Source organism: Siniperca chuatsi, linkage group LG9, assembly GCF_020085105.1.
Source record: "Siniperca chuatsi isolate FFG_IHB_CAS linkage group LG9, ASM2008510v1, whole genome shotgun sequence".
NCBI classification, from domain to species: domain Eukaryota; kingdom Metazoa; phylum Chordata; class Actinopteri; order Centrarchiformes; family Sinipercidae; genus Siniperca; species Siniperca chuatsi.
In genome coordinates this window covers 11,690,747-11,715,435 of record NC_058050.1, presented here as the reverse complement: position 1 = coordinate 11,715,435, position 24,689 = coordinate 11,690,747, and the positions used below count along the sequence as shown (strand labels likewise).

Genomic DNA, 24,689 nt, shown 5'->3' with positions numbered 1-24,689 from the left:
ATATTCGTCAAAGGGGTCATTCTGCTGCAGAACGAGCATTTTTACTTACTGGTACTTTACTTTAACTTTACTAAGTATATTTAGATAATAACATTTCTGTACTTTTACTCAAGTAGGATTTTGAATGCAGGACATGTAAACTTTTTACATGAATGTATTAGTACTTTGACTTTTCAATACTTCCACTGACTATCTGCATGGCCAGATACCATAAGGAATAAGTAAGTGTTTTATATATCTTTTTATTTTGGGTGAACTGACTTAACTGTTTAATTGACCATCAGATCCCATTACACACTAATAATAATGTCCTTCCTCTTCAGCTAAAGAAAACTTACAGTCTGTAGAAAATCTAATTAAATGCACTCAAACATGATTAAAAATATAACGTTACTTCAAATTGGAATCGTAACTGTCACTATCAAAACGATCTGCTCCTCCATCGTGTTGTTGACACAAGTTAACTCAACAGAGAATGGTTCTTTGATTCATTTTTCATCACATCTTACAGTTTGCACGGAAAATGATGAGGCTTTGATTCAGAAACGTTAGTCAGAGTGTGGATGGGTCTGTGTGTGAGAGCTGAATGTGTAACAGGACAGCAGCAGACTGGTAGAGATCAGTGGGCGGGGGAGACAGGAAGTCAGGAAGATGTAACCAGGTAAGGAAACAGTGACACGGTATGGGCTGAATGAGTGAGAGGACAGAGAGAAACAAAGAGAGAGAGTCACACCTTGAGGAAGTTAACAAAACAATAGAAGGAGAACAAACGGCACATCATATTGAAGGTAAAAATGCTTGTTTTTGTTAAACTTCCATTATATTTTAATGTCACACCTTATTTATAATACGAGAAATTTTGCTGAAACACTAAACTTTAACGTGCCCTGCCTTTCAATTTGGTGTTTTCAGCTGACCACTTGATATTTACCACTCATTTGAATATTTTCTAAATGTTTCTCCATAGGATGGGACTTGTGCAATGTTTTGTGATTGTCTTGATGTTATCTGCACAGTTGGTGTTTCTCTCTCCACTGGTAACAATGTCCTTCCTCTTCAGTTTATCTACCTAAATAACTGTATAATCTTACAGACAAACCCAGTGATGTTTGCTTTTCAAGTATGTGAAATAGCTCAAATGGTCAAATGTATGAACTTTGTATGTATATGTATGAAGAAGTTAATCAGGACTTTGCTGGAGTATAGTGGTTTGTGTTTAATTGTATTCATGTGTTAACAGACAGTGGGGACCGAGTATTACACAATGCATGGCAGAATGTGTAAAATGTGCCCTGCAGGTAAGAAAAGCATAATATCTGTATCTGTTTTTCTGTCTGTTCCTCATTTAGCTGTGACTCACTGTTTTTAATGAATGAATCAGCAGTGATATTTGGAAATTACTATAAAGCACTGAGGCATACAGTATCTATCTTTCTCTCTGTGTCTGTTCTTTTGCATGTCTCTCCGTCTGTCTTGATGAAAAATGACGCACGCTGCACACACAGTTTGTGCTGTACGACCACATCCTTCATTAATATGCACTCTGGGCAAGCAGTCTCTCTCTGCTCTCCTTGTCATCCGGTTGTGTTCTCAGTTGTTTCTTTCTGTTCTGTCAGGTGAGTATCAGAAGTCTTGTACAGAGTGTGAGCCCTGTCCTGCTGGAACCTACACAACTGAGTGGAACCGAGAAGACAGCTGCCATCGCTGCTACGGAGACTGCAGACCAGGTAAAGAAACTATGAGTCATTTCAACCTAGTTGACGGTTTCATCCATCCTTGTCAGGACTGTGATGATACCAGTGACCTTTGGGTTTCTATAATAAACTGAAAATCTATTAATCTCATTCTCTTTGCATTTCTGGAAATGACATTTTTCTGTGATTAAAATCCCTAAAATCACCTCCATTTTCCACTGTCTCAGATTTTCACGTGAAGGTGGTTCAGAACTGCACCAGCAAGTCCGATGTGAAGTGTATCTGTAAGGATGGTTTCAGATGCACTGACTGGGTCCCATACTCAACAAACTGCAGATACTGTGCCAAGACCCAGGAAACAACCACAACTGGTAAATACTGAGCAGTGCAGATGTTCAATTCTGTCAGATTAGACAGGCCTTGACCAGCAGGGGGCCTCATGATAAACAAATTATACTTTAGAAGTTTTCACTGACTGTGAAGAGAATGACCAAAAACGATACAAAAGGCATTACATTAGTTATTTACACATGTGACAGTCATAAAAAGTTAGGGGGCTCCCCCCTCAGTGTGGTGAACAGCACTGTAAGAAATATTCAAATCCTTTACTTAAAATAGTAACACTACAATGTGAAAATACACCATTTTTACTAATAGTCCTGCATTAAGTCCTGCTAAAATAAAGATATGCAAGTATTAGCAGGAAAATATACTCAAACATCAACATCAATAAACATTGGTGATAAGAAATAATGAAACATTGCACAAATAGATATTATTAATATTATGCTTTCAGATCAATTGTAGGGTCACATGCAGGTTGAGAAAGGTCTCGGCTAATGTCAAAAATGCATTGCAGTCAGGCTGGAACAAGACTGTTTTTCACAGTATCAGAAAAGCTGGTACTTAAAAGACTTTTAAAAGTATTATTTTGGTGGGACATTTAATGCCCTTATTGATAGCTGACAGTAGAGAGATGACAGGAAATGAGGGGAGAGAGATGGGAATGACATGCTAATTTCAAGAAGAAGAAGAATATAAAATTCTAATCTGCAAAGTAACTATGGTAGTAACTGTCAGCTAAACGTATTCAGCTAAAGAGAAAACAAAACTTCCCTCTGAAATGTAGTGATGTAGAAGTACAAGTACAAAGTATAAAGTCTCCCAAGATGGAAATCCTCAAGTGCCAGTGCCTCAAAACGGTGTACTGCTGCTGATGATAAGGAATTAATTTTCTGCCTCATAATGTACATGGTGCTTGAACTTGCTCTGCTATGAATTTTAGTGAAGCACATTTCCCTTTAAACTCTCAGATCCCTCCTAGTTGTTTGAATGTTGTCTTGGCTTTTGGCTTGAAACCAAACCTGTGATGTTTTTGTTTCCTGGAAGCAGCTGTTATCTCAGGAAAAGATAAACACACGCCTTCCTCAGCTTCCCCGGGACAGAGCAGCACTTCTGCCAAACCCTGCCTATTTCCAAAGTGAGTCATGGATTTTCCCAGACAGTACATAATAAATACCTCACAGAGTGGAGCTTTAAAACTCTAGATTCACATGGCAGTCAAAATGCTCTCAAAGTTACAGTGTATTACATTAAGATTTTAGCGTTTGGTACAGACATTACAGATATTGAAGACTGTCCTTGTTCATGGGGTCACATATTTGAGATACTTGAGATATTCAACACTTTACTCACACAGGTGCCCTCAGTCAGTCCCACCGGCAGAGAATGGCACACACAAAACAGGTGAGTGTGTATGTGAGAAGAGTATGTGGATAGTATACAATATTTTCAAGTGATTTTTTTTTTTATTTGAGACAAGAAGATACATTTTTAGCCACAAGTGGCATGGCTCTAGGGATGGCAATGCTGGTAATTCCAGACAGAAATATCTCAGTATAGAAGTATTACATGGATTGCCTTGAAATTTTGTACAGAGATTTGTGATCCCCAGAGGATGAATTCTACGGATTTAGGTGATCCCCTGACTTTTCCTCTATTGCCACCAGCAGGTTGACATTTATGGCTTTTAGTGAAACTATTTGGTAGATATTCATGGTGCCCAGAGGATAAATCCTACTGACATTGGTGGTTCTCTAACTTTTTCAGTTGTGCCAGCAGCAGCTCAAAGTTTTTACTTATACTGTAAAATATCTCAACATCTATTGGATGGATTGGCACAATATTTTGTACAAACATTAACAGTCCCCATATGATGAATCCTACTGACTTTTCCTCCGACACCACCAGGAGGTTCACATTTGAGGTTTTGTGTGAAATGTCTCCACAACTATTGGATGGATTACTGTGAGAAATGTTCCACTCGGGATGAATTGTAATAACTTTGGTGATCCCCTGACTTTCCTTTAGCACCATCATCCGGTCAAAACTTCAATTTGTCCAATTGGTTTCTGACCAAATACCTGCATAACGAATGACTGTACTGTACTTTGTGATTAGTGATAATTAGCAAATGTAACATGCTAACAGGCTCAACTACGTTGGCGAAGCTGGTAAATATTACCTGCTTCACATCAGCACGTTAGCATTGTCATTGTGTGTATGTTAGCATTTAGCTAAAAGCACTACTATGTCTAAGTACAGCCTCACAGAGCTCCTGGAATGGCTGTGGACTCTTAGTCTTGTTTCTTTCTCTCAGACAAGATGAGCAGTCAGCTGGCAGCCGTCTTGTGTCCAGTGGTTGCCATGGGATGCGTGGCCCTTGTGATCCTGTTCTTTGTTCGTCGCCATGGAGATGAATCATGTTTCAAGCAAGGTAAGATGGTGTTTACATCCAGAACAGTCTGAGTTTAATCAGTCGAACCCTTTAACTTTATGATCGTATCACTTTTGGGAAACAAAAAGTTTACTGATAGCCTTTGGAAATTACTGTGATTAGAAATGTGTCATTAGCTTTGCAGGTGTGTTATGTAAATCATATACATGTTGATTCATCATTGGTGGACATGTGTGAAGAAACTGACTTTCTATTACTCATACATTTATCTTCTGTTTTCCAGCTATTGCAAAGCTATGCAACGAGGTAAGTAGCTAATTTCAAAGCTTCATTCCATCATTTACCTACGTGGCATCATTTCTCTTTTGTTTGCCCCACACTGATGGACATGCTCTTCTTTAGGGAGGTAGAGATGCTTCACACAAGCCGAAGGAGTCAACTCATCAGTTCCCCAGAGACTCATTCAGTGCAAAGCAGCAGCCATCATCCCTTTCAGCAGCCAATCTGGGTACTGATGAGTGAAATGAAGACTTTCATATGAAATATTTGACTCACTTGTGGGGTCATTAAGAAAATAAATAATGTAAAAGATGCAGCTGTGTTACTGTTATGAGTCTGAGTTGTACTTAGTTGTCCTACTCTGTAAACTGTATGTTAATGCACTTCTACGGGTCAATTAAAACATTCCGTTAAGTGCACTCTTTACTTGTTTTTGTCTCTGTAGGTCCAGTCCATGTTCACAATCCGGGGACAGTCATCTTCAGCTTGCTCAGTCAGTTTACAGGCCAAGTTGGTCCAACACTTGAAGGTGGGAAGACGGCCAAAAGAGAGAGCAGCGAAGACGAAGACGAGAGAGACTGTCCTGTGTTTCATCCCACATCCTCTCCCAGTGTTCATCTCTCTGAGGAGGAGAGAAGCGGAGAGATTGACAGCATTTTTTTCCCCTCCCAGGAGCAGGGGAAGGACTGCCATGTGTCCAAAGAGGAGGTGCTAAAATCGTAAAAATCTCAGGAGATTTGTGTTGGTGGTTATGACCGCTGCTGTCCAGACTGATCCTAAAAACATTCTTTTAAAGGAAGGAAGTGTAAAACTGAAACCACAGATGAGTGTGGAGCAGATGTATCTTCCTAAATTACAGTGTTCTACAGAGATGTTTTCGTCAGCAGGTTCTGGAGAAACTTGTGGTCAGTGCACACAAGAAACATTAACTCTGGGAAGAACAGCTGGGGATGATCTCATTTGTAAGTTATAATTTCATGTAAATACTCTTTAATAAGCTCTCTCAGCTCTTTCTATAGTATTAGACTTGAATGTTTAATGTTTTGAATAAATATTAGGCATTTCGATTACAATAAAATTTTATTTTGAATTTAAAAAACTACGTAGAAATGTATGTAATTTAAAAACATTCACATGTGATATGTATAATCTGAATGCAAAACTTCAGCAAAAATTATATTCATATATACACATATAAATGTAAAGATTGTGAAATATCTTTAACTTTTGTGTACCATAGTACATACCACGGTTTAGCAACATGCATAACCATCACAGTGTCACACTCTGTATTTTCAGTGTCTTTCAGATACTTAATCTCTGTGATTTATACACTTTTATCATCTTAACGTCACAGATGTCAAACAGTCATGTTTCCTTTCAGGAAACAGCATCAGTCTTGAACTGTTTTCGGTGGCTCCACTCGTCACCATGGACCAAGTGACATTTCCAAGTGTGTGACAATTCCTCCATTTCTCATAAATGTCCAAAGCAACAAGAGATGTTTTGCATCTGGAGTGTCACTAAATGTCCGCCTGTGAAATTCTTGCTAATCCAAATTCAGGCTCTAGTCCTTAACTCATACATCAATAGGTTGGTCACATTTTCCACACACTTCCTGGACAGGCGTGGATACTTCATCGTCCTGGCAGCATGGTGGTACTGGTGCAGGTTTTTTAGCCAAAAAGTAGCCTGAGCAACAAGAGAATAGGGAAAGGTTTTTTTTAGGAATATATTAGATTTAAAATGCAAGGTAATAATCACATTAGATAATAAAACCACACATTTTGTGCCCATTATAAAATGATAAAAAGTACTATGCTCAGTGTACTTCTTGTAGTTGTATATTGCTGCTGGGTTTTCTGCTCCATGGTAATAATCTACTGACCGTGCTTGGCTCTGATCCAGCGCAGAAAGGGTTTGATTTTTGTTACAACAATAAGTGCAAATCCTGCACACAGGAGGGCAATTATCACCAGGAACCACACCGTATCTGTAAGAGAGACTTTTTAAAAAAAATGTTTTGATGAACACCCATTGCAGAAAGTATTCAGTTATTTCCTTGTTGTAATCCAGATCCAGTAGCTTACTTTACCTCTGAGTGGTTTACGGGGTACCCAGAGTGTGGTGAGGGTGACAGGTTTCAGGGCTGGGGGGGAAGAGATTAAAAAAATCAGCTCAGTGCAGACACATTTAATAGTTCAAAGGAAATATGAAACTGTTCACGGTTCAGGTTAGTCAGTGAGCTCACTCTGATGTCCCTTATTTTAACACTCTGATCAGGAAGTCTATTTATAATCACATAACACGATTTATAATTAACTTGCCACCTTGTGTGCATGACCTTACTCCATGAAAACTGCAAACTAACAGTCCCTAACTCAGGTCAGAACATGTTAAGACTTTATCAACATTATTATCAACTTATTTATTTGTTTTATTTAGCACAGAACTGTTTCAGTTGATCTTGGCAACCATTCAAGAATGCTGTACAGTATGTTGCTATGGTTACAGTACTCTCTGTAGTGCTGCAACATGTTGCCATGGTTGCAGTTCTAGTGTTCTAGTTTTGAAGCAGTGATGAACAGGGGAGCAGCTACGAATCCTGAGCCCCTTAAAAGAACAACGACCCCCTTTTTTATGGAGCAGCTCGAGTGTCAAATGATGAAACAGATGGAGCAAAAATGATCATGGAAGAAATCAGTTCCACAGTCTAAATATGTTCCTCTGACAGCTGAATCTACTGTCCTTTAGAGCAGTTTTAATAGATTTTGCCTGCCAGCATTATCATTCATTAGGAGTCATGTTTCATGTTTCTCACTCTCCTTTTAGCTCTGTTTTGTTCTCCGCCAACTCCTGAGGGACATATCTGGCTCTTTAGTTGCTAAATGCTCTACTATGTTCACAAGCCAGTCTCTAACTAATCACTGTCTGCAGGTGTTTCTGCAGGTAGCGTACAGTGGGTTTATCAGAGCTTTTCTTTTGCTGGAAACAAGGTTGAATGAAGAGGGTGAACCAAAACAATAAAGTTACAAACCAAAACAATGAACTGAAAGACACTAAACCGGGGTGATAATTATCTGTAGGTTTGTCACAACAAGCAACTCACATACAAGTAGTCATTTGACCCATTGTCAATATAAAAATATTGGTTAGTGCAGCTTTAAAATATCCTGTTGATAATCAAGTGCTGAGAGCAATCCTGTGTCCAGGCCTGCATTAAGAAGTTGTTTCCACAATATATGGATCTTGTTACTACAACATTATATCTTGTTCCAACCTGTCATCATCTTTTTCTCACAAAACTTAACATACGAGTCTTTTGAACTTCTTCTTTATGTTTTTTAATTTAAATAATCAGCTAGAATTTATGTTGTTCCACTACGGCTACAGTTGTAACCACCCCTCAGGCAATAGCAGCAAAAATAAGCAGGATTTGTGTCCCATGAAAAGTTCTGGTGATCAATTGCTGGTTGTATATTATCTCTCATTTAATGCACAGCATTAAAAACTACACAAACCAAGTTATTTAATGAGTATCTTATCTTAAAATCTTGTTTTGTCTGCCCTCCAGTGGTGGTTGGTTCAACCTGTACACTTTAACATGTGGTTATGGGTTATGACTGCACTTCTGACCACACCCAACAGTGATGTTGGTTGTGGTGCAACAGATGCTGAACCAGAAAGGTTAGAGAAACAATTTACAGTAATATGGTTACTTCTATGGTAACCTTTCATCCTGGTGTTAAGTTTGTTTCCCAGTGTTTTCCATATTATATGTAGAACCAAAATTTAATTTTTCATGTTTTTATAGTTTGTGTTTTCAAACATCTGTATGGACATTGAGGTGAATGTGCAGATTGATGTAATGCTGCAGCTAACTCTCTGGTGACTCAAAAAACCTCAATTTGTAATGCACAAGGGGTTACAGATATTTGCTGCTATTTCAAGAGCTATGTGTCAAATTTGGTTGAATGTGCGGAGTACGAGTATCCTACCTGTGGTGGTAGTGATTACTATTGGCACGCACTGTGTGCAGGGTTGGTCTTTGCATTTGAAGCCAGCTTTACATCTGCACACAGCCTGATGAGTGGTGTCACATTTTGACTCATACTCCATGTTTGCTGTAAAACAACAACAACAAATAGCAACAGTTGTCATTAAAAGATAAAGTATAATCATAATTCTGAGTATGTTAGTCTGTGATGAACACACACGTACGCACAAAGATTGTCTTTAAAACATGAGATAAATCAGAAAATGAGAAATGACTCACAAACTTAGCATGACAGGTAACGATTCTGGTTTTAAGTCATAAGATGGTTATATTATCACTTTTGATACCTCTTCTTTAGAGACAGACAGCTGTTATTTCTCAGTGAAAGCAGTGTTTCACTTTGATGAAACATTTTCTTTCTTACTGAATGCTTTAACAGGCATGCTTCAAGGCAACTACTTATATGAGCCCCATTGAGCCATAGTCATCCCAAAACATTTGTTTTAATAACCAGTCCAACATTGTTTAGAAAACTACAACAATGACAATCATAAATAGTTATCATTTTGTGTCATTTAAGGTTATAGTTCAGAGAGAACTTCAGATCTTAGTGGTTCCATTTTATGCATGAACTGATGTAACCGCACATGTAGAGTGTCTTTAGCTAAAACTTAATTATAACCTCAAACACAGACACATTTTCAATATGTTTGTTGGGTGTAATTACATTATTACTACATTATCATCATCTGTACACTCGTGCCTTGGCTACACCCCACTGTTTCCCGATGCTGACAACAAAATTTCTCCACAAGCACCATTTAAATGTAATATTTAGAACAGATTGTCAAAAACTCTGCATGTGAGTGATATAAACTAGTACTTTCCTGTGTGCACTGACGTAAAGGTGAGCTGCTGTAACAAAGAGTTTTCCTTCGGGGATCAATAAAGTATTTCTGATTCTGATTCTGATAATCTTACATTTGACAATATATGGTGATATTCTTTTTGCTTGTCCTCCTCACTAGGAGGTCACATTTTCACCACAGAGCAGTGAATCTGGAGATTTTGAAGCTGGCATGGATTCTTGCTCAAGGGCCCTTTAGCAGGGTTGAGAGGGCGGGTTTGCGTGGTTATTACCCCACTCACCACTTCACTCTGCTGTCCCACGATCCTTTATAGTAGGCTACAATGAAAAAAAGATGAACTTTGGAAGTCTTCAAATTGCTATTATTCTAACATTCCTACACTGGTTTATCATAGGGTATGCACTTAAATGGCAAGAAAGTAAAAGACAGAAACAAGCGTAAAAGTTACGGGTGTCTGCGGATTCAGAGTGGTAGATACAACTGATGATGTAACTGATGTCATTTAAGGGGATTTGAGAACTGAAAATGTTAGGAAAATATTAGTATTAAAGTCTCCTTTGAAACTCTGTTTGCACATCCAAATCCTTGTAAATAGTTAACACCCTGATGAAGACCAAAGCATAACCAAATAAATATTAATACTGTTGTACTGCAAGAGAAGTGTGTGAAATTTTTGTGTGGGTTGAATCATTTCCACCTAAATTAGTTTCCATAGATGTTAATTGGCATAAAGCCCCTGCATGTGTAGGATTAGAGTTTTTTTTTTTTTTTTTACATTTTGAACGCCACCTCCCAAATTCTACAAATGGGAGCTTTAACAAGGTTTTTATAAAATGAGACATCAAAGAGTTCTGCATGTAATGTCAGATTAAATGATTAAAAGGTTTGTTTGCAGGTGCACTGTAACATTGGATTGAAATATGCTAACCTTTTGGTTACAATATGTAAAGAAAGCATCTTGGTGCACATGTAAAAGTCAAACTCTGCTAAGATATTCATGTACCTAAAATTCAGACTGAGAATCACATACTTTCTCTCCCTTCTGTGCTTTCTCTCTTCTATGTTTTCCACAGTGACATTTAAAAATAAGCATAACAGGCTGTTTTTGCTCACCTGTAGCAGTGCAGAGACCTGAGTAATAACATAGAATATGACATTTATATCTGCTGCTCTTTCCGATGTTTACCACTTTTCTGTATTTTTCTTTTTTTTTTCCACTGACATGACTATGGTCTACTTTTTGAACCTACTCCTGTCTTTACCACTGTTGGTGGGCTGTGCTGCTGTTATTACCATTCTGCAGAAAGAATCCCACCCTGATAACTCCCTCAGCAGGTTCACAGAAGGTTTCTCAGACCCCCCCAACCCCTCCTCCTTTTAATCTCTCTCTGACTGTATCCCACCATGACAGAATGGGAAATCCCCTTGCAAGTTTGTATAGGCAAACTTCTTTGAAATCATGATCTATAGACAGAGTTGAGTAACAACTAACAGCCTTTTTTTCAGTCTTCTCTGAGGTTTTGTGCCGTAACTGGACAAAGTTGGTGGTCAGGACTACAGAGAAATGATGAATCACTCACATATCGTGCTCAAAAAGACAGAGATGCGCAAACATCACACACATGACATGACACACACAAAAAATAAACAGGGAACCACAATGTTTCACGGGGCAACTGAAATGACAGATAGTATTTTTGGAGTAATGTTTAATCATAGATATGACCACATGACATCTTCTGCTCTGTTTCTGTTTCAGCTCTATTTTTTTAAGATTTCTAGCTTTCTTCTCAAACCTGCATATCTGATAGTGATACAGTCTAATAATCATATTTGCATATTAGTGATGTAAAGACATTAAATGTTTATTTTCTGTGTTCTGGGTTATGATACATGCATTTTCAGAGAGCAAATTGGCAAAGTAAAGGAGGGCTCAAATCTCCTGTATGAGCAGGAATTTTCCCCTTTAAAGCATTCTTAAAGCTCTGTGAGCAGTGGCTGTAGTATAATATATATCATATAAACCATAATAATATCATTGCTGTTACCAAGGCTGTTTGCACCCCAACCCAAAGACAAAAGCTGTAAAATTACTCACGTTTATTGCAATTTTCACAAACAGTGCAGCTCATCTCCACATTGTAGGTATCAATGTACCGGTTACCCTCGCAAGCTTCACACATAATACCACAAGTGTGTGGTGAACGCCGAACCATACGTTCACCTGGAATACACAGTAATTTACAGTTATAACATGTTTGCATCAAAACTATGAACTCTATCAAGACGAAAAGAAGCCATTGTACCTGGTGGGCACATGTTACAGCACAAGTGGGATGTTTCCACTGGCCAGGCATATTGTGTCTTATTGCACTGTATGGAAAGCACAGTAGAGAGGAAAGAGAGAGTGCACAGGGCAGTAAAAGCAAAATAACAGAGTGGCTGCATCTGGGAAGAAGAAGAGGAGGAGGATGAGCAAAAAGAAGAAGAAAACAAAGATTTATTTAGTCAGATATATTCACATACTAATGCCATCAGACACTGAGTGAAACAACATGCATCTTTGAAAAAAATGACAAAGGTCTATAGTGCTGTATAGTATTCACACAAGTTGTAATAGACACAGAATTTGGCAGTGGAGCTACACAACACCGTACACGCACATTTCAGATTTGAAATACATAACACAACACAATAGTCCTTATAGAGAAAATCAGCCTTGTACTAATACAAACACTCTACAGAGTTTAAATCCTGAGATTACAGGAACATTAACATGTAAATCTACTAACTTACAACACGACAGGACACTTTTATCAAAGGTTTGACCCACAGCTATGGCTGAAAATGTCTTGCTACAGGTTTTACTTACTGTGGACGAGAAAGTGAGACAAGATGTAACCAGAGACCCTCTGAGTGTGAGACTGAACAGGGGACCAGAAGTGTGTCAGGGGATTATTCATATTCATCAAATGTCAGTGATGACTCATAATGAAAGCATTTTACCGGTACCTTTGAAATCTCTGTGCCCTGCTCTGTCATCCTGTCTCTGTCTCTTTGCTGCGACCCCCTGGCTCTGTGCACAAAAACATGCCCTCCTCTAGCCTCCACTTTTTTCCACAGGCACCATCTCTCTCGTTTCATCCAAAATCAATCCTTTGGCTGCAAACAATCTCATGCTTTCTCTCTCTTTCTTGCATCTGTCTCTGCCTCTTTCTTTCCTTCCTAGACTTGGATGACGAGGTCATTTCAGTAAAATATCATACACCACTCATTTAACTCCAAGCCATTCTGTCGCTTTTACAGAAAGCTGTTGAGGAGATCAACATTATTCCAAGAAATGACATCATGCTGATGAGCTTTTCTGCAACTTCGTGACACTATAAACAACACCAAATCCAAAGTTAAGACTGATTTAAAAAGTGACATTACTCATCTTATCATGAATGTGAAAACAGATAAAATGTACTGTGTGAATGATCTGATATGTCTGTCGTCAGATGTAGTGACATGCAACATATTGGGAGGTGCAAACTCAATGCATGATTGGATTTGTTATGTTTTTTTTTTAAACGGTTGAGGGTAATTTTAATTTTAATTACTCCAAACTGCATTACCTGTGCATAATCTGTGTGGTAGCTAAAATGATTATCTGTGTAGAGTAAAATGCTGCTGGCAATAAACAGAGTTATGAGAGTCTGGGAAATTCCTTTTTGTGTTATTAGTATTAGTTATTAGTGATAACCAGCTAATTTGCATTAGTATGAAGATCTTTCCAGTCTTGACTGCCAGTGTCTTTTTTGTCTTTTTATTTTTTGACAGTCTCCTCTTCGGCAACACCCTCATCTTAAACTGAATTAGACACTGAGCGGCACATCCACCATACAGCTATCATGTGCTCTTCTCAAGACCCCTGTCATTTTTTCACACAAAGCAGGCCACAACACGTGACCTCCTGTCAACTGTGAAATGTGGCCTAAAGTTGACGAAACAGCATCATAAAGGGGGTGCCTCTGAGGCCCTGTGTGGCTCAGCAGAGTCACTCAAACAGAGTACAGATGACTGGAAGAGAGATGACTGAGCATCGAAATCACTCTGAACTGACTTAGATAACTGACTGGTCATGCTTATCTTGAGGTTTCAGTATTAGGGTGCTTGACTGTAAGGATTAATATGTTTTATTAGAACTTCACACAAATCTTTGCCAGGAACATGTCAATGTTGTTCTGGTAAAGTAAACAGATACTAAACAAAAGTTATGTTTTACTTGGCTTGAAACACAAACTCTACATGCAAAGCTGGGCTGTGCAGTCCTCACAGCTGGCCTCACAGGCTGTGTGAAACTCACCAGTGTGAGTGACTGCACGTTCATGTAGGAGAAAACCTGCCTAAAGTGTCTGCCTCATGTGGCAGTGCAACAAGTTCTGTGCTGTGAGACACAAGACAGAGAGAGAGAGAGAGAGAGAGAGAGAGAGAGAGAGAAAAGGGAGGAAGAGAGAGATGAAGGCCCAATTTTTTTTTGTTTGCTCACTGAAAAGGAAGGATGTGGTTTTTCTGAGGAAGCACTTGTCTTGCTCTGCTGACTGAGCTCTTTCATGCACTGTACAGCACAGTCACGTGAGGCTACACTCTGCTGGCCTGCTGAAGTATCATCTTACTCCAGCCTCCTTTTTTCCCTTTAATAAATTTACGGTGCCCCCAGTTACAGTGCATTAAGTTCTACTAACTTCACTGTCTGCACTTACTTGCCCAAAACACTTCCACTATCCTCTTAATATGTTTAATTTCTTCATTAAATAATGATTAAGAATTCGTTATTCATTATTTAAGGTTATCATACAAAATAATGTCAAATTAAAGTATCTCTCAGTTAATATTCTTTTAGCTAATTTTTAGGCTGTTTAGCATTCATGAAGGAGAAATTAATGTAAATGTAATGGAGTGGGAATATGTAGTGTAATGGATGTGTGGACTGTTGCTCACTACTAACTAGGTTTCGTGAGGTTTTTCTTTTGCCCACAGTTGCCTTCTTGCCAAACTCTACCTTACAATTCCTTGAAATGGTCTGGGCTCGTGACGCGTTTCCAGTTAGAGTCCGCCTCCGGTCGTGGTGCTCAGCAGAGAGGGGCAACGGCGGCGGCGCTCTGCTTTCAGGAAAAAAAACCGAAAAACATATATATATATATATATATATATATATATTAAATTAAATAGACATTCATGTCGACGTATGGACCTGAAGTAAAGAGATATTCCTCGCTGTAACATTAGTTGTCCAGGTAAGTGAGGGTAAAATACCTCTGCATGTCTGTGGGAAGGGGAGATTCATATCAGGCTTGAGGCTGCAGTGGGCGTTATGTTGTGTGTAGTCAAAACGAAACCAATGAGATAGGAAACAAAAACAGTAAAATCTTAACTATAGATTTAGTTCTTAAATACGTTAACGTTATCTGTAAAAACGTAAGTGGTCAGGTTGAGTTTTGAAGGTTATACAGTTACTCCAGTTGTCAAAAGTTCAGTCCAATCTCAGGGTTACAGTGCGACAGGGAAGTGTGGGTGAAGCTGCCAAACCAGTGGCGCAGAAATATGTAGAAGTCGTTTTTTTAAATTGACAGTAGACCAGTTTGTTTATTATATCTATACGAACTACACATTCCACTAAATAACCCTTAAATCACTTACAAAAGGTTTTTTATGGCAGAGGACATTTTTCGAGACAACCTTAAATGACCAGTTCACTGACCCAATATAATGACATCATCAGCAAGTTGCCATTAACCTTACATCTCAGTTTAAGGGTAAATTAAGATATGATATTTGTCAGTAGAACAAAATAAAAGACAGTGGCTTTTTATTTTATTTTTTATCCAAATAACAAATTAATTTAAAGAGTTTCTTGCTTACCTGTAGCCGACCTAGCAGATAGTTTCGTCTTATCTGCTTGGGTGTTGATAAAAACCACCTGTGAAACGTCAGCCCCCAAATAAACAAACTGGCTCAGATCGAGCCACACAACACTAGTCCAGCCATTCCAGCCATGATTTGTTTGTCAGGTAACGTTAAATGACTTGCCCACGGACATTCAGTTTACTCTCTAGTTTTCCAAGATATGCTGTAGTTGTGATGTTAGCTTTAGTAGCAGGAGAGTTGTGAGTATCGCTGTCTGGAGCTGGTGTGCTGGCTCTGGGAAACCGTCTCGTCCTCTCTGGCTGTTAGCTTCACACCAGCAACTAGGGACAGTTTGCTAACTCACATCCTAGCTAACATTAGTTATTTTACTTGCTGGTATTTGTCATGGTTAGATTTCTCCAGAATCGCATACCCCACCTTTAAATACTACTAATTTGATTAATAACTGGGACATTGTTTCAGGGAGGCTGTTGAATTTTCCAAATGTAATTTTTCAATGCTTTGAGCACCTCAAGTGAAATTCCCCTGACCTCCTTTTTATTTGATTGGCAGCAGAAATCTCAGCCATGGATGTCTCAAAATCTCAACAGGTAAATTGAAAAGTAACTGCATGGTTAGATACCATGCAGCGTATGTGGACAACTATGTCTTTTGTAATGTGGGTGCATTGACCCTTTAAGGTAATAAGGTCAGGAGTTATTTAACGGAGTTTGGATAAATGTAATATTTTAACCACTTAAATTATGCTCAAAAGGCTTTTATAAAATCCTTACATACTAGTGTTTCAGTGAATAAATCCCTTAAAAAAACGTTAGTATAGTTCCTTCCTAAAACATCTAGAGCCACTCAAGTTGCTCTGTGAGTAAGCGTAACTACTTTAACTACTATTACAACCTCTGATATAATGATAATAATGCAAGAATACCCTTTTAATTAACAAAAGAATATAACATTAAGAATATTCAGACATTAGAATTGGAATGCGAAAAACAATATTAAAACATCTGAAATAAAAACATAAATAAAATCAAACAACCAAAACAATAAATAAGATGGAATCTCGGGCTCTGTTAACAAAAATTGCACTTAAATGAAAAAATATTAAACATTTGGCACGGGGGTAGGTTACAGAGTCATTCATTCCTTAACAGGCAATATAGTAATGGTAGGGAAAACCCTGCTGTTTATTCTGACATCATGTTGGCTAAAATGTTGTTGACATTCTTATGTAAAATAAAAACACAATGGGCAATATCGAGGTCAGCAAAAATTATCGAGGTCATGTCCATATAAGATAAGTCGATATCATGACAGGCGATAATTACATATCCTATAGCTATATAGTACGATAAGTTGATATATAGCGATAACGTAATTATTGTGACAGGCCTATCTGCGAAGCTGTAAGCTCATTTACAGACCTGAAAACATTATTGATGGATGAAACTTAGAGAGAAAACTTGCTGGTCTTGGATCCTTACCAGTAGTGGGGTAAATAAAATAATATGGCCTGAAGGTAGTGCCTGAGTAAAGGCCATGTTGTTACCAAAATCAGAAGGGTCATCTCAGACTCAGCTCTACATAGTCAGACTTGGTTCAAGTTTTATCAGATATAAAGCTTTAATGTGGACTCGAGGCTGGATTATTAACTGGGCAAAATGGGCACCATTTGTCCTTCATCATTGTGTGTACAGTATATGTTGCATATTCCCAAAGTACCTTGGGTTTAATCAAAATACCACACAAAACGCAAACCTGGGGTCGGGCAGTAATGGGAGGACAACTGTTCATTTATGCCCCGGGTCCCCCCTAATAGGGATTATCTATTGTTATCCTTTTTTTTTTTAAGTATCCTGTCACAAACTCTTGTGTAAACTGTGACCTGTTGGTGGTGCTAGATGAAAAGTGCATCATGGGTCCATGATTATTTGTACATAATTTGGTGGCAATTGATTCAGTATTTGTAAAGCTATTTCACAGAACGGCTGAATGACAGACTGACTGACGTTGCCATCCCTATAGAGCCGTGTTGAGTAAATGCTTTTAAAAAATCATAATGCTAACCCTTTGATTTTTTAACCTATGACATTAATAATGATGAATTAATCTTGATTTAGTTGTAAATTTAAGGACATTTAAGGCATTCAGTTAAAGTTTTAATTTGTAGTATGTGGGCCCATCGTTCAGCAAAAGATGGACTCTAATATAACTCACATACAGATTATTTTCCTTGCAGGTGGCCTCAGATGGATTGAGTTAAACCTGGAAGATAATGGAGGGAGGGGTCAACAGAGGAAGATGGAATAAAAAAGCCCCTGTTGGCACAACACTGTTCCTTATGGTGAGAAAAACTTAAAATGCTTCACTAAATACTTTGAAATTGCAGGAATACATTAAAAACTGCCTTGTGATGGACAATAAAGCATTTCTTCATACATTCATTGTATATTCTATGTTGCAGTGCATGCTCATCCCCACTTTGGCATTGTTACAATCTTGTCCACATGGGGACTATCTCAGTGAAAAGGGAATTTGTTGCAATAAATGCTCTCCAGGTACTGTATGGCCTCCTGCACACTACACTTGATTCACAGTAGCATGCCCATTATTGGAAATATCACACAGGCAGACTTTTTCTTCTATTAAATCCATTCTACAAAGTCTTAACTGTGTTTACATGTGATGTTCATGTTTCCAGGTTTTAAGCTTGCAGAAGAGTGTCATGCTGCGCAACAGAGAAGTAACTGCACACTTTGTCCTGATGGCGAATACACAGATGAGATGAACTACCAAATAAACTGCAGAAGATGCAGACGCTGCAGAAGTAGAGTGACATTACCTTTTTCTGAATCAGTTTCACCTCTTTGATATGCAAGTGTTCTACCAGGTGATGGTTTGTTCACTTTTTTCTCTCTTGTCAACTTTTCAGCAGAAAAGCATGAAGTAGTGAAATCAAATTGTGAAAAAAACCAAAACACTATTTGTCGCTGTGTGGAAGGTTATTACAAATTTGACATCGACTCAGAAACATACGAGTGTCGCAAATGTTCTCAATGTAGACCTGATGAAAAGAAAAAAGAGACATGTAAGTACGATCTGTCAATGTAATAAATTATACTAATAGTTATGTCTATATAAAAGCCTTTTATTTATTAATTTTGTGGCTTATCCAGTATTTCCTCAGTTCAGTCTAAATAGAATTATTCTTGTTGTGCACAGGTACACCAGAGAAAAACACTGTGTGTGAATGTCAGGAGAACTACTACAGAGTCAAAAGCAAATGTGAACCCTGCAAGAAGTGAGTATACTAATGTATATGTATACATCATGTATATGTAATGTATATTTCTATATTGTTCCTATCCTGCTGTTTGGGATGGTTTTATTTAAAGTTGTTGATGGGGAAGTTGGTTTGTTGAATTGAAACTTGCAGCACATGTCCGACTTTGTTAAATTTTTCCATTTGTTGGCAACAAAAAAGAGAAGTTACGAGACACAAAACTGGGTGACTGACAGTTTAACATTTACTAATGAAGTGCTCATTTGTTAAATATATTGCTTCATGGGTTTATGTTTCAGCCAATGTATGCCTGGTTCACTGAGGGAGGAACCTTAAAAATCCCTTTCATGGTCCTACAATATATATTAATAAAACTTTTAGACATTTGTGTCAGACTGTTGTGGATTTCAAACAGGGTGTGGTTGAAATGTACAAAATGAAAAACCAACATTGTGTCATACAAAGCAAAGGAGTTATATTTGGCCAGGGTTTTCCTGGTTAGACAAAAACAAAACTGCTTACATAGGCATTTGAAAAGGGAATTATTAGTGAAAATATAAACAAATGTACACACTTTTCCTCGGCTGCCCGTCCCAGGTGCATCTTAAACGTAAAGTGTGAACATGTTGAAGTAATTTGCTGGTGTTAAAAAAGTGCTTCAGAGTTTTTGTTAATCACTTCCTCTTAAAATGTGCTACTTCCTCCTCAATGTTGTGAAACGTCCTCTCTGTTCTCCACAGTTGTACCACAGAGTGCAAACATCACTGTGCACCACCTCTTATGACTACAAGAGGTAAGCACTTACAAAAGGGTATGATTATCAGGCCAGCTTTCACATGAAAGAGTTAATACACTGGTTTCCAGAATAACAATAGGTTTGCTATAGGAATACAATAAACTCGAGCCTACTTGACCATAGATTCTGCTCTTCCTGACTGCAAAAACACTGAAACATAATGTCAGTGTGTCAAGTGTTGAATTAACTGGCATTATAAATTTTACAACATCTGATATTCTGTGGTTTCAAAATAATAAGTAGTGACAGTGGCAACCAGGTATTGAACAGCTGTCTGACATGAAGAGTCAAATAAACACAGGTTCACTGTCCTATGGACACACCAGATATTCTTTTCAGTTGCCTTAAACTAAAATCATGTATCAGGGTATCTGCAGGTTTTGAAAAGTCTTAAAAAATCAATGAATTCACTTTCCTCAAAAAGGCCTTAGAAGGTCTAAAAAAAAGTCTTAAATTTAATTTGCTTTTTATTTTCTCTTACCTGCTATAGGCCATAGGCGTACATTTGGGTTTGGGACATGTCCCTGCAAATGTCAAGGCACTGCTAAATTGTCCCCACTAACATTTTTTACCATTCTCAAAAGATCTTCTAATTTTAACTCCACACTGTGTTTCCGGTAAGATCTTTGCAGAATAGCCAGGTTTGTGTGTTTTCAAGATTGGGCTATTAGAATGAAGTGTGAAAAGGCAAGATATGGGGGATACATGAGCTGATGATCTGGCAATCCACTGTACTACGCACTGTCTGCTAGCTACAGCACTGACAGTAGTAGAGTCTGAGAGGTGATGAATGAACAGCAGTTTGAAGTGTATGATAGTTTAAAACACACAACTGTGCATATTAGCCACTGGACAAAAATGTTCAGGAGGCAGGGCTGAAGGGCTGAGCAGGTCCAGGGGATGACCGGACATGCAGAGCAACTCAGGAGGTCGGCAATGAAGGCAAAACCCCTCTGGAGGTCGGACTGGAGGCCAGCAGCAAGTACAGAAGCTCTCTGGAGGCAGGCAATGAAGGCAAAGTCCCTCTGGAGGTTGAACAGGATGCCGGCGGCAAAGACAGAAGCCATCTGGAGGCCGGCGGCAATGACGAAACCCCTCTGAAGGCCAGTGGCGACTCTCTGGAGGCTGGCGGTGTGGCTGGAGATCAAGACCAGGGTCTAACGACTGGAGATCTGAGCAGGGGGCCGGCGACAGGGCAGCAGGACATGAAGCCGGCGACAGGAGTGCAGAGAGGATCCAGGGAAACAGGGCGTTCAGGAGAGTGGTGCAGCTCAACAGGTTCAGGAGGCCAGTGCGACTCAGTTACTGGTGATAGCAGCAGCTTAGGAACAGAGTTCAGCTGCAACTCCTCAGAAGTAGGGGACTGCAGCAGTTTAGGAAGAGGAGACTGCAGAGGCTTAGCAGGATCTGGTGACTGCTGCAACTTGATGGGAACAGGTGATTGCAGCAGTTCAGGAGGGTCAGAGTGCGCTGCAGCTCCAGAGATTCATGAGACTGCTGCAGCTCAGGAAGGGGTGATTGCTGCAGCTCCATAGGAACAGGAGATTGCAGCAGCTCAGAGGCTGGATTCAGCTGCATCTCTGCAGGGACAGGAGTGTGCTGCAGCACAGTGAGTTCAGGAGTGGACTGCAGCTGAGGGTGAACTGGTGATTGCAATAGCTCCACAGGGAGTTCAGGAGGCCGCTGCGGCTCAGCAAGTTCAAGAGACTGTTGCAGCACAGAAAGTTCAGGAGATTGCTGCAGCTCAGGAACAGGAGGGCCAGGAAGCTGCTGCTGCTTAGGGGAGTCAGGAGTGTGCTGCAGTTCAAGGACTGGTGGCTGCTGCAGCTCGGGGAGTTCAGGGTGATCAGGGCCGCAAACATCCATGTCCTGCCCGTTGGATCGCAGCAGCCACGTCCTGCCCCTGCTGGGCCGCAACCATCCACGTCCAGCAGGGGCAGGAGTGTGCTGCAGCTCAGGAACTGGTGGTAGCTGCTGCTGAGGAGGAACAGGAGATTGCAGCCGCTCAGGTGCTGGATTGAGCTGTATCTCCGCAAGGACAGGAGTGTGGGAGTGTGTTGCGGCAGCCCTAGTGGGACAGGACTTGGCTGCAGCGGCCCAACCGGGACAGGAAGCAAAACTAAAAGACACATGAGGGAAGGAGACTATTTCAAAATAAAACAGGAATTGACTAAACACAAACCCAAAACCATGACAAAGAGGTGATTAGAACAATCTGTGAAAGAAAGAGTTGGTCAGATATTCAGTCACTGCAATGTTGTTTAGATGTGGCTTCTTTGTTAGGTTTTTAAAACAATAGAATGCAGTTTAGACAGTCTCAAAACGTTATTGCTTTTTTAACGTGTATCCATCTTCATGTCTTGTTCTCTATGTGCCCCTTTGGATCCTTATGAAGACCCTGGTGAAAAGGAAAATCTTATTATCATAATTGCTGGAATTGCAGCCGTGGCTCTGGTATTGGTGGTGCTGTTGGTTGTCATCACCTACATGGCCACAAAACGGTCTATCAAGAAGGAGTTGCTGAAATCGTCCTCCCAACCATCTGACTCCTCCCCGGACACATGTGAGGTACATTGATCTAACTGTCTGTGGTTACTTTTTTCTGCTGGATGTACATCTGCAGTCAATTAAATTTGATCTGCCTTTGTCTCATTGCAGGTCCTGATCAACAGTGAAGAACCTTCAAACAACATCAGTGTCAAGGCTGCTCCCCAAAGTCCTGTGAGTGAACAGGACCAGCTGTCCAATCTGCCTGACTGTGTCCCCTTGGAAATCAAGAGTAAGTGTATTTTATACTGCGCATAGCAGCGCTTGCTCCTGAGCAATGGACCAGTGTGTTTCGGCTCAAACATACAGAAAACGAATGTACTAACTCTTACCTCTTCCCCTCAACACCCACCTCCCCTCTCCTCAGTCCCTGACCTGATCTACACGGTGCTGGATCTGGTTCCTGTGCTGCAGGTGAAGCAGCTTGTGCGTTTTCTTGGTGTGAAGGATACAGATATCGAACAAGCAGAGCTGGATCACCGATCCTGCCGGGAGGCTCATTACCAGATGCTGAGGGTGTGGGCCGAGAGAGGGTCACATACAGGTGGAGAAGGACGAGGTCGAATGCTGCACTGGCCCTTGTTGCAGGAGTTGATGGACAAACTGAGAAAGATGCACCTGGGACGGGCAGCCGAGGAGCTGGAGACAAAGTACAACATTCAGTAATTCTGCGATGTGTGCCAAGTGGAACAAAAAGCTTATGAAACCAAGTATTGCTCTCTTTCGAGATGCCCTCACGGACAGCGTCAAAGCATACAAATGGACACGGTGCTATCACCAAAGCAGTTTTATTTCACAGCACCCAGCGTCACTGAGCACTCTACCTCTCGTCTTGCCAATCACTCGCTGAGATGACAGGGTCAAACTACTGAGAGTGATGGATCAAATGGTTCTGGGAGGAAAAATGGACTTTGCTTGGCAATGTATATGTTTTGCTTTTTTATCTTAAAGGATTAATAACACATTTTGGGACTAGGATTATTCGCTTTGTTGCAGAGTTAGATGAGAAGATTGTTACCACTCTTATGTCTGTATAGTAAATGTGAAGCTACAACCAGCAGCCGGTTATTTTAGCTTAGCATAAAGACTGGGAAAAACAGCTAGCCTGGCTCTGCCCAAATGTAACAAATACCCCCTTCAAAGCTAACTAATTGACTTAATTATGTTATATCTTGTTTGTTTAATCTGAACAAAAACAAAGTGCAAAAGCCTCAATTTGTGGTTTTACGGGGAGTTACGTGCTTGAACTATTTCTTGTCTGGGAGCAGTGAGCTATAGAGGTGCAGGTAGGTGGACCCTAGGACAGATCCAGGCTAGCTGTTTCCCCCTGTTTCCAGTCTTCATGCTAAGCTAAGATAACAGGCACCAGCTTGGTATTTACCATACAAATCTGAGAATGGTACCGATCTTCTCATCTAACTCTTGACTAGAAAGCAAATAAGTATAAGGGTGATGAAGCCTTCTCTAAGATGTGCTGTTTCTTTGGTATCACTATACTGTACATTATATCTTTGGAAATATGGGGGAGTCATAGTCTTTATGATTTCATACTTCACTTTTTTTTATACAGCATACATTTGTGATTTGAGTGTTGATGACTGTATCGTATCGTATTCATGTTGCTTTTTATTGAACAGCAATCTGTTTTATCCATTATACCTACTCTATCAATCGTAGTTAGGCCAATTAAGCTATTCTATTTCTAGTATTGTCAATATTCACTATTCAAATCAAGTCAGGTCAGTTTTATTTATATAGCCTAATATTACAAATCACAATTTGCCTCAAGGGGCTTTACAATCTGTACAGCATACAACACCCTCTGTCCTTAGACCCTCGATTTGGATAAGGAAAAACTCCCCAAACTATTGCAAACCATTTTCTTTTTTTTTTCTTTTTTTAGCAGAGGGAAGTGCAAAATCAAATGCGGATTATTCAGCCAGAAAGTTAATTTGTAATACTATAGTAGTTCCTGTTTATACTGTTATAAAAGTACTAGTCTTCTCTATTAAAATTTTATGGGAACAATAAGATAGCTGGAGAAGTTTCTAGTTCCTACTTAATGTAGACCAGATGCCTGCCACTTTCATAGGCTTTTTACAGCCCCATCATAGAAGCATTATTCATGACTGTTAGAGAAAACAGGACACGCCCTGTCTCAGTATGCTTCAGCCAAGCAACTTTTATAATACCAGTCTCGGCCTGCAAATTCAGATATGAATCAGTCACACTCAGACAGACTGAGGACATGTCATTCCAAAGCACTTTTACCCTGTTTGAAAATGTATTATACTTTATTAAACAGAACCATTTATTGAGTGAACAATCAATGCTGAACAATGTTGAGCGATATGTAAAAGATCTTGTGTTGATATCTGAACTTTAAATAAATGTGTCACGTATCTTAATGTGTGTATCTGAATTGTTACATATATTTGTCTGGATGCTCCATGCAGCTGTCATTAACAGGCTGAGAGTCCGGGGGGGTGGATAAAGTGTAAATATGAATAAATATTTAAGTGTTAATGAGAATGTAATTGTGTATTTAACATGCATGGCATGCTGCCAGTCTGCATTCCA

At 39.5% G+C, this 24,689-nt stretch overlaps 3 protein-coding genes across 29 annotated transcripts; 2 read left to right on the top strand and 1 right to left on the bottom strand.

Moving 5' to 3' along the window:
- Window positions 1-665: 665 nt before the first annotated feature.
- si:dkey-260g12.1 (tumor necrosis factor receptor superfamily member 5) lies at window positions 666-8,894 on the top strand. 4 transcript variants are annotated; one of them, XM_044209064.1, is made up of 11 exons: window positions 666-788; window positions 968-1,037; window positions 1,241-1,298; window positions 1,617-1,727; window positions 1,922-2,065; window positions 3,084-3,174; window positions 3,394-3,440; window positions 4,354-4,470; window positions 4,715-4,737; window positions 4,834-4,939; window positions 5,156-8,894. In XM_044209064.1, exons 2-11 carry the CDS (start codon window positions 969-971, stop codon window positions 5,431-5,433), a joined length of 1,044 nt encoding a protein of 347 aa, XP_044064999.1. In that variant the 5' UTR covers window positions 666-788; window position 968; the 3' UTR covers window positions 5,434-8,894. The 4 variants fall into 4 exon arrangements, with proteins under 4 accessions (XP_044064999.1, XP_044064997.1, XP_044064998.1 ...); XM_044209062.1 differs by having other exon boundaries at window positions 691-1,037; XM_044209063.1 differs by having other exon boundaries at window positions 692-1,037; window positions 3,087-3,174.
- Window positions 5,778-15,616, bottom strand: cd27 (CD27 molecule). Of its 18 annotated transcripts, none has more exons than XM_044209088.1 (9): window positions 15,481-15,616; window positions 14,813-14,918; window positions 14,567-14,720; window positions 11,883-12,024; window positions 11,675-11,800; window positions 8,709-8,834; window positions 6,806-6,859; window positions 6,599-6,715; window positions 5,778-6,402 (listed from the first exon to the last, which is right to left on the bottom strand). In XM_044209088.1, exons 2-9 carry the CDS (start codon window positions 14,842-14,844, stop codon window positions 6,290-6,292), a joined length of 864 nt encoding a protein of 287 aa, XP_044065023.1. In that variant the 5' UTR covers window positions 14,845-14,918; window positions 15,481-15,616; the 3' UTR covers window positions 5,778-6,289. The 18 variants fall into 18 exon arrangements, with proteins under 18 accessions (XP_044065023.1, XP_044065026.1, XP_044065032.1 ...); XM_044209091.1 differs by having other exon boundaries at window positions 14,567-14,723; window positions 14,875-14,918; XM_044209097.1 differs by having other exon boundaries at window positions 14,621-14,723; window positions 14,875-14,918.
- tnfrsf1a (tumor necrosis factor receptor superfamily, member 1a) lies at window positions 14,667-24,517 on the top strand. 7 transcript variants are annotated; one of them, XM_044209045.1, is made up of 11 exons: window positions 14,679-14,855; window positions 16,042-16,076; window positions 17,723-17,827; window positions 17,948-18,041; window positions 18,185-18,310; window positions 18,419-18,571; window positions 18,706-18,784; window positions 19,507-19,559; window positions 21,958-22,130; window positions 22,221-22,341; window positions 22,477-24,517. In XM_044209045.1, the coding sequence occupies exons 3-11, from the start codon at window positions 17,759-17,761 to the stop codon at window positions 22,773-22,775; spliced, it is 1,167 nt and encodes a 388-aa protein (XP_044064980.1). In that variant the 5' UTR covers window positions 14,679-14,855; window positions 16,042-16,076; window positions 17,723-17,758; the 3' UTR covers window positions 22,776-24,517. The 7 variants fall into 7 exon arrangements, with proteins under 7 accessions (XP_044064974.1, XP_044064978.1, XP_044064980.1 ...); XM_044209044.1 differs by having other exon boundaries at window positions 16,039-16,076; XM_044209040.1 differs by having other exon boundaries at window positions 14,695-14,855; window positions 18,416-18,571.
- Window positions 24,518-24,689: the final 172 nt, after the last annotated feature.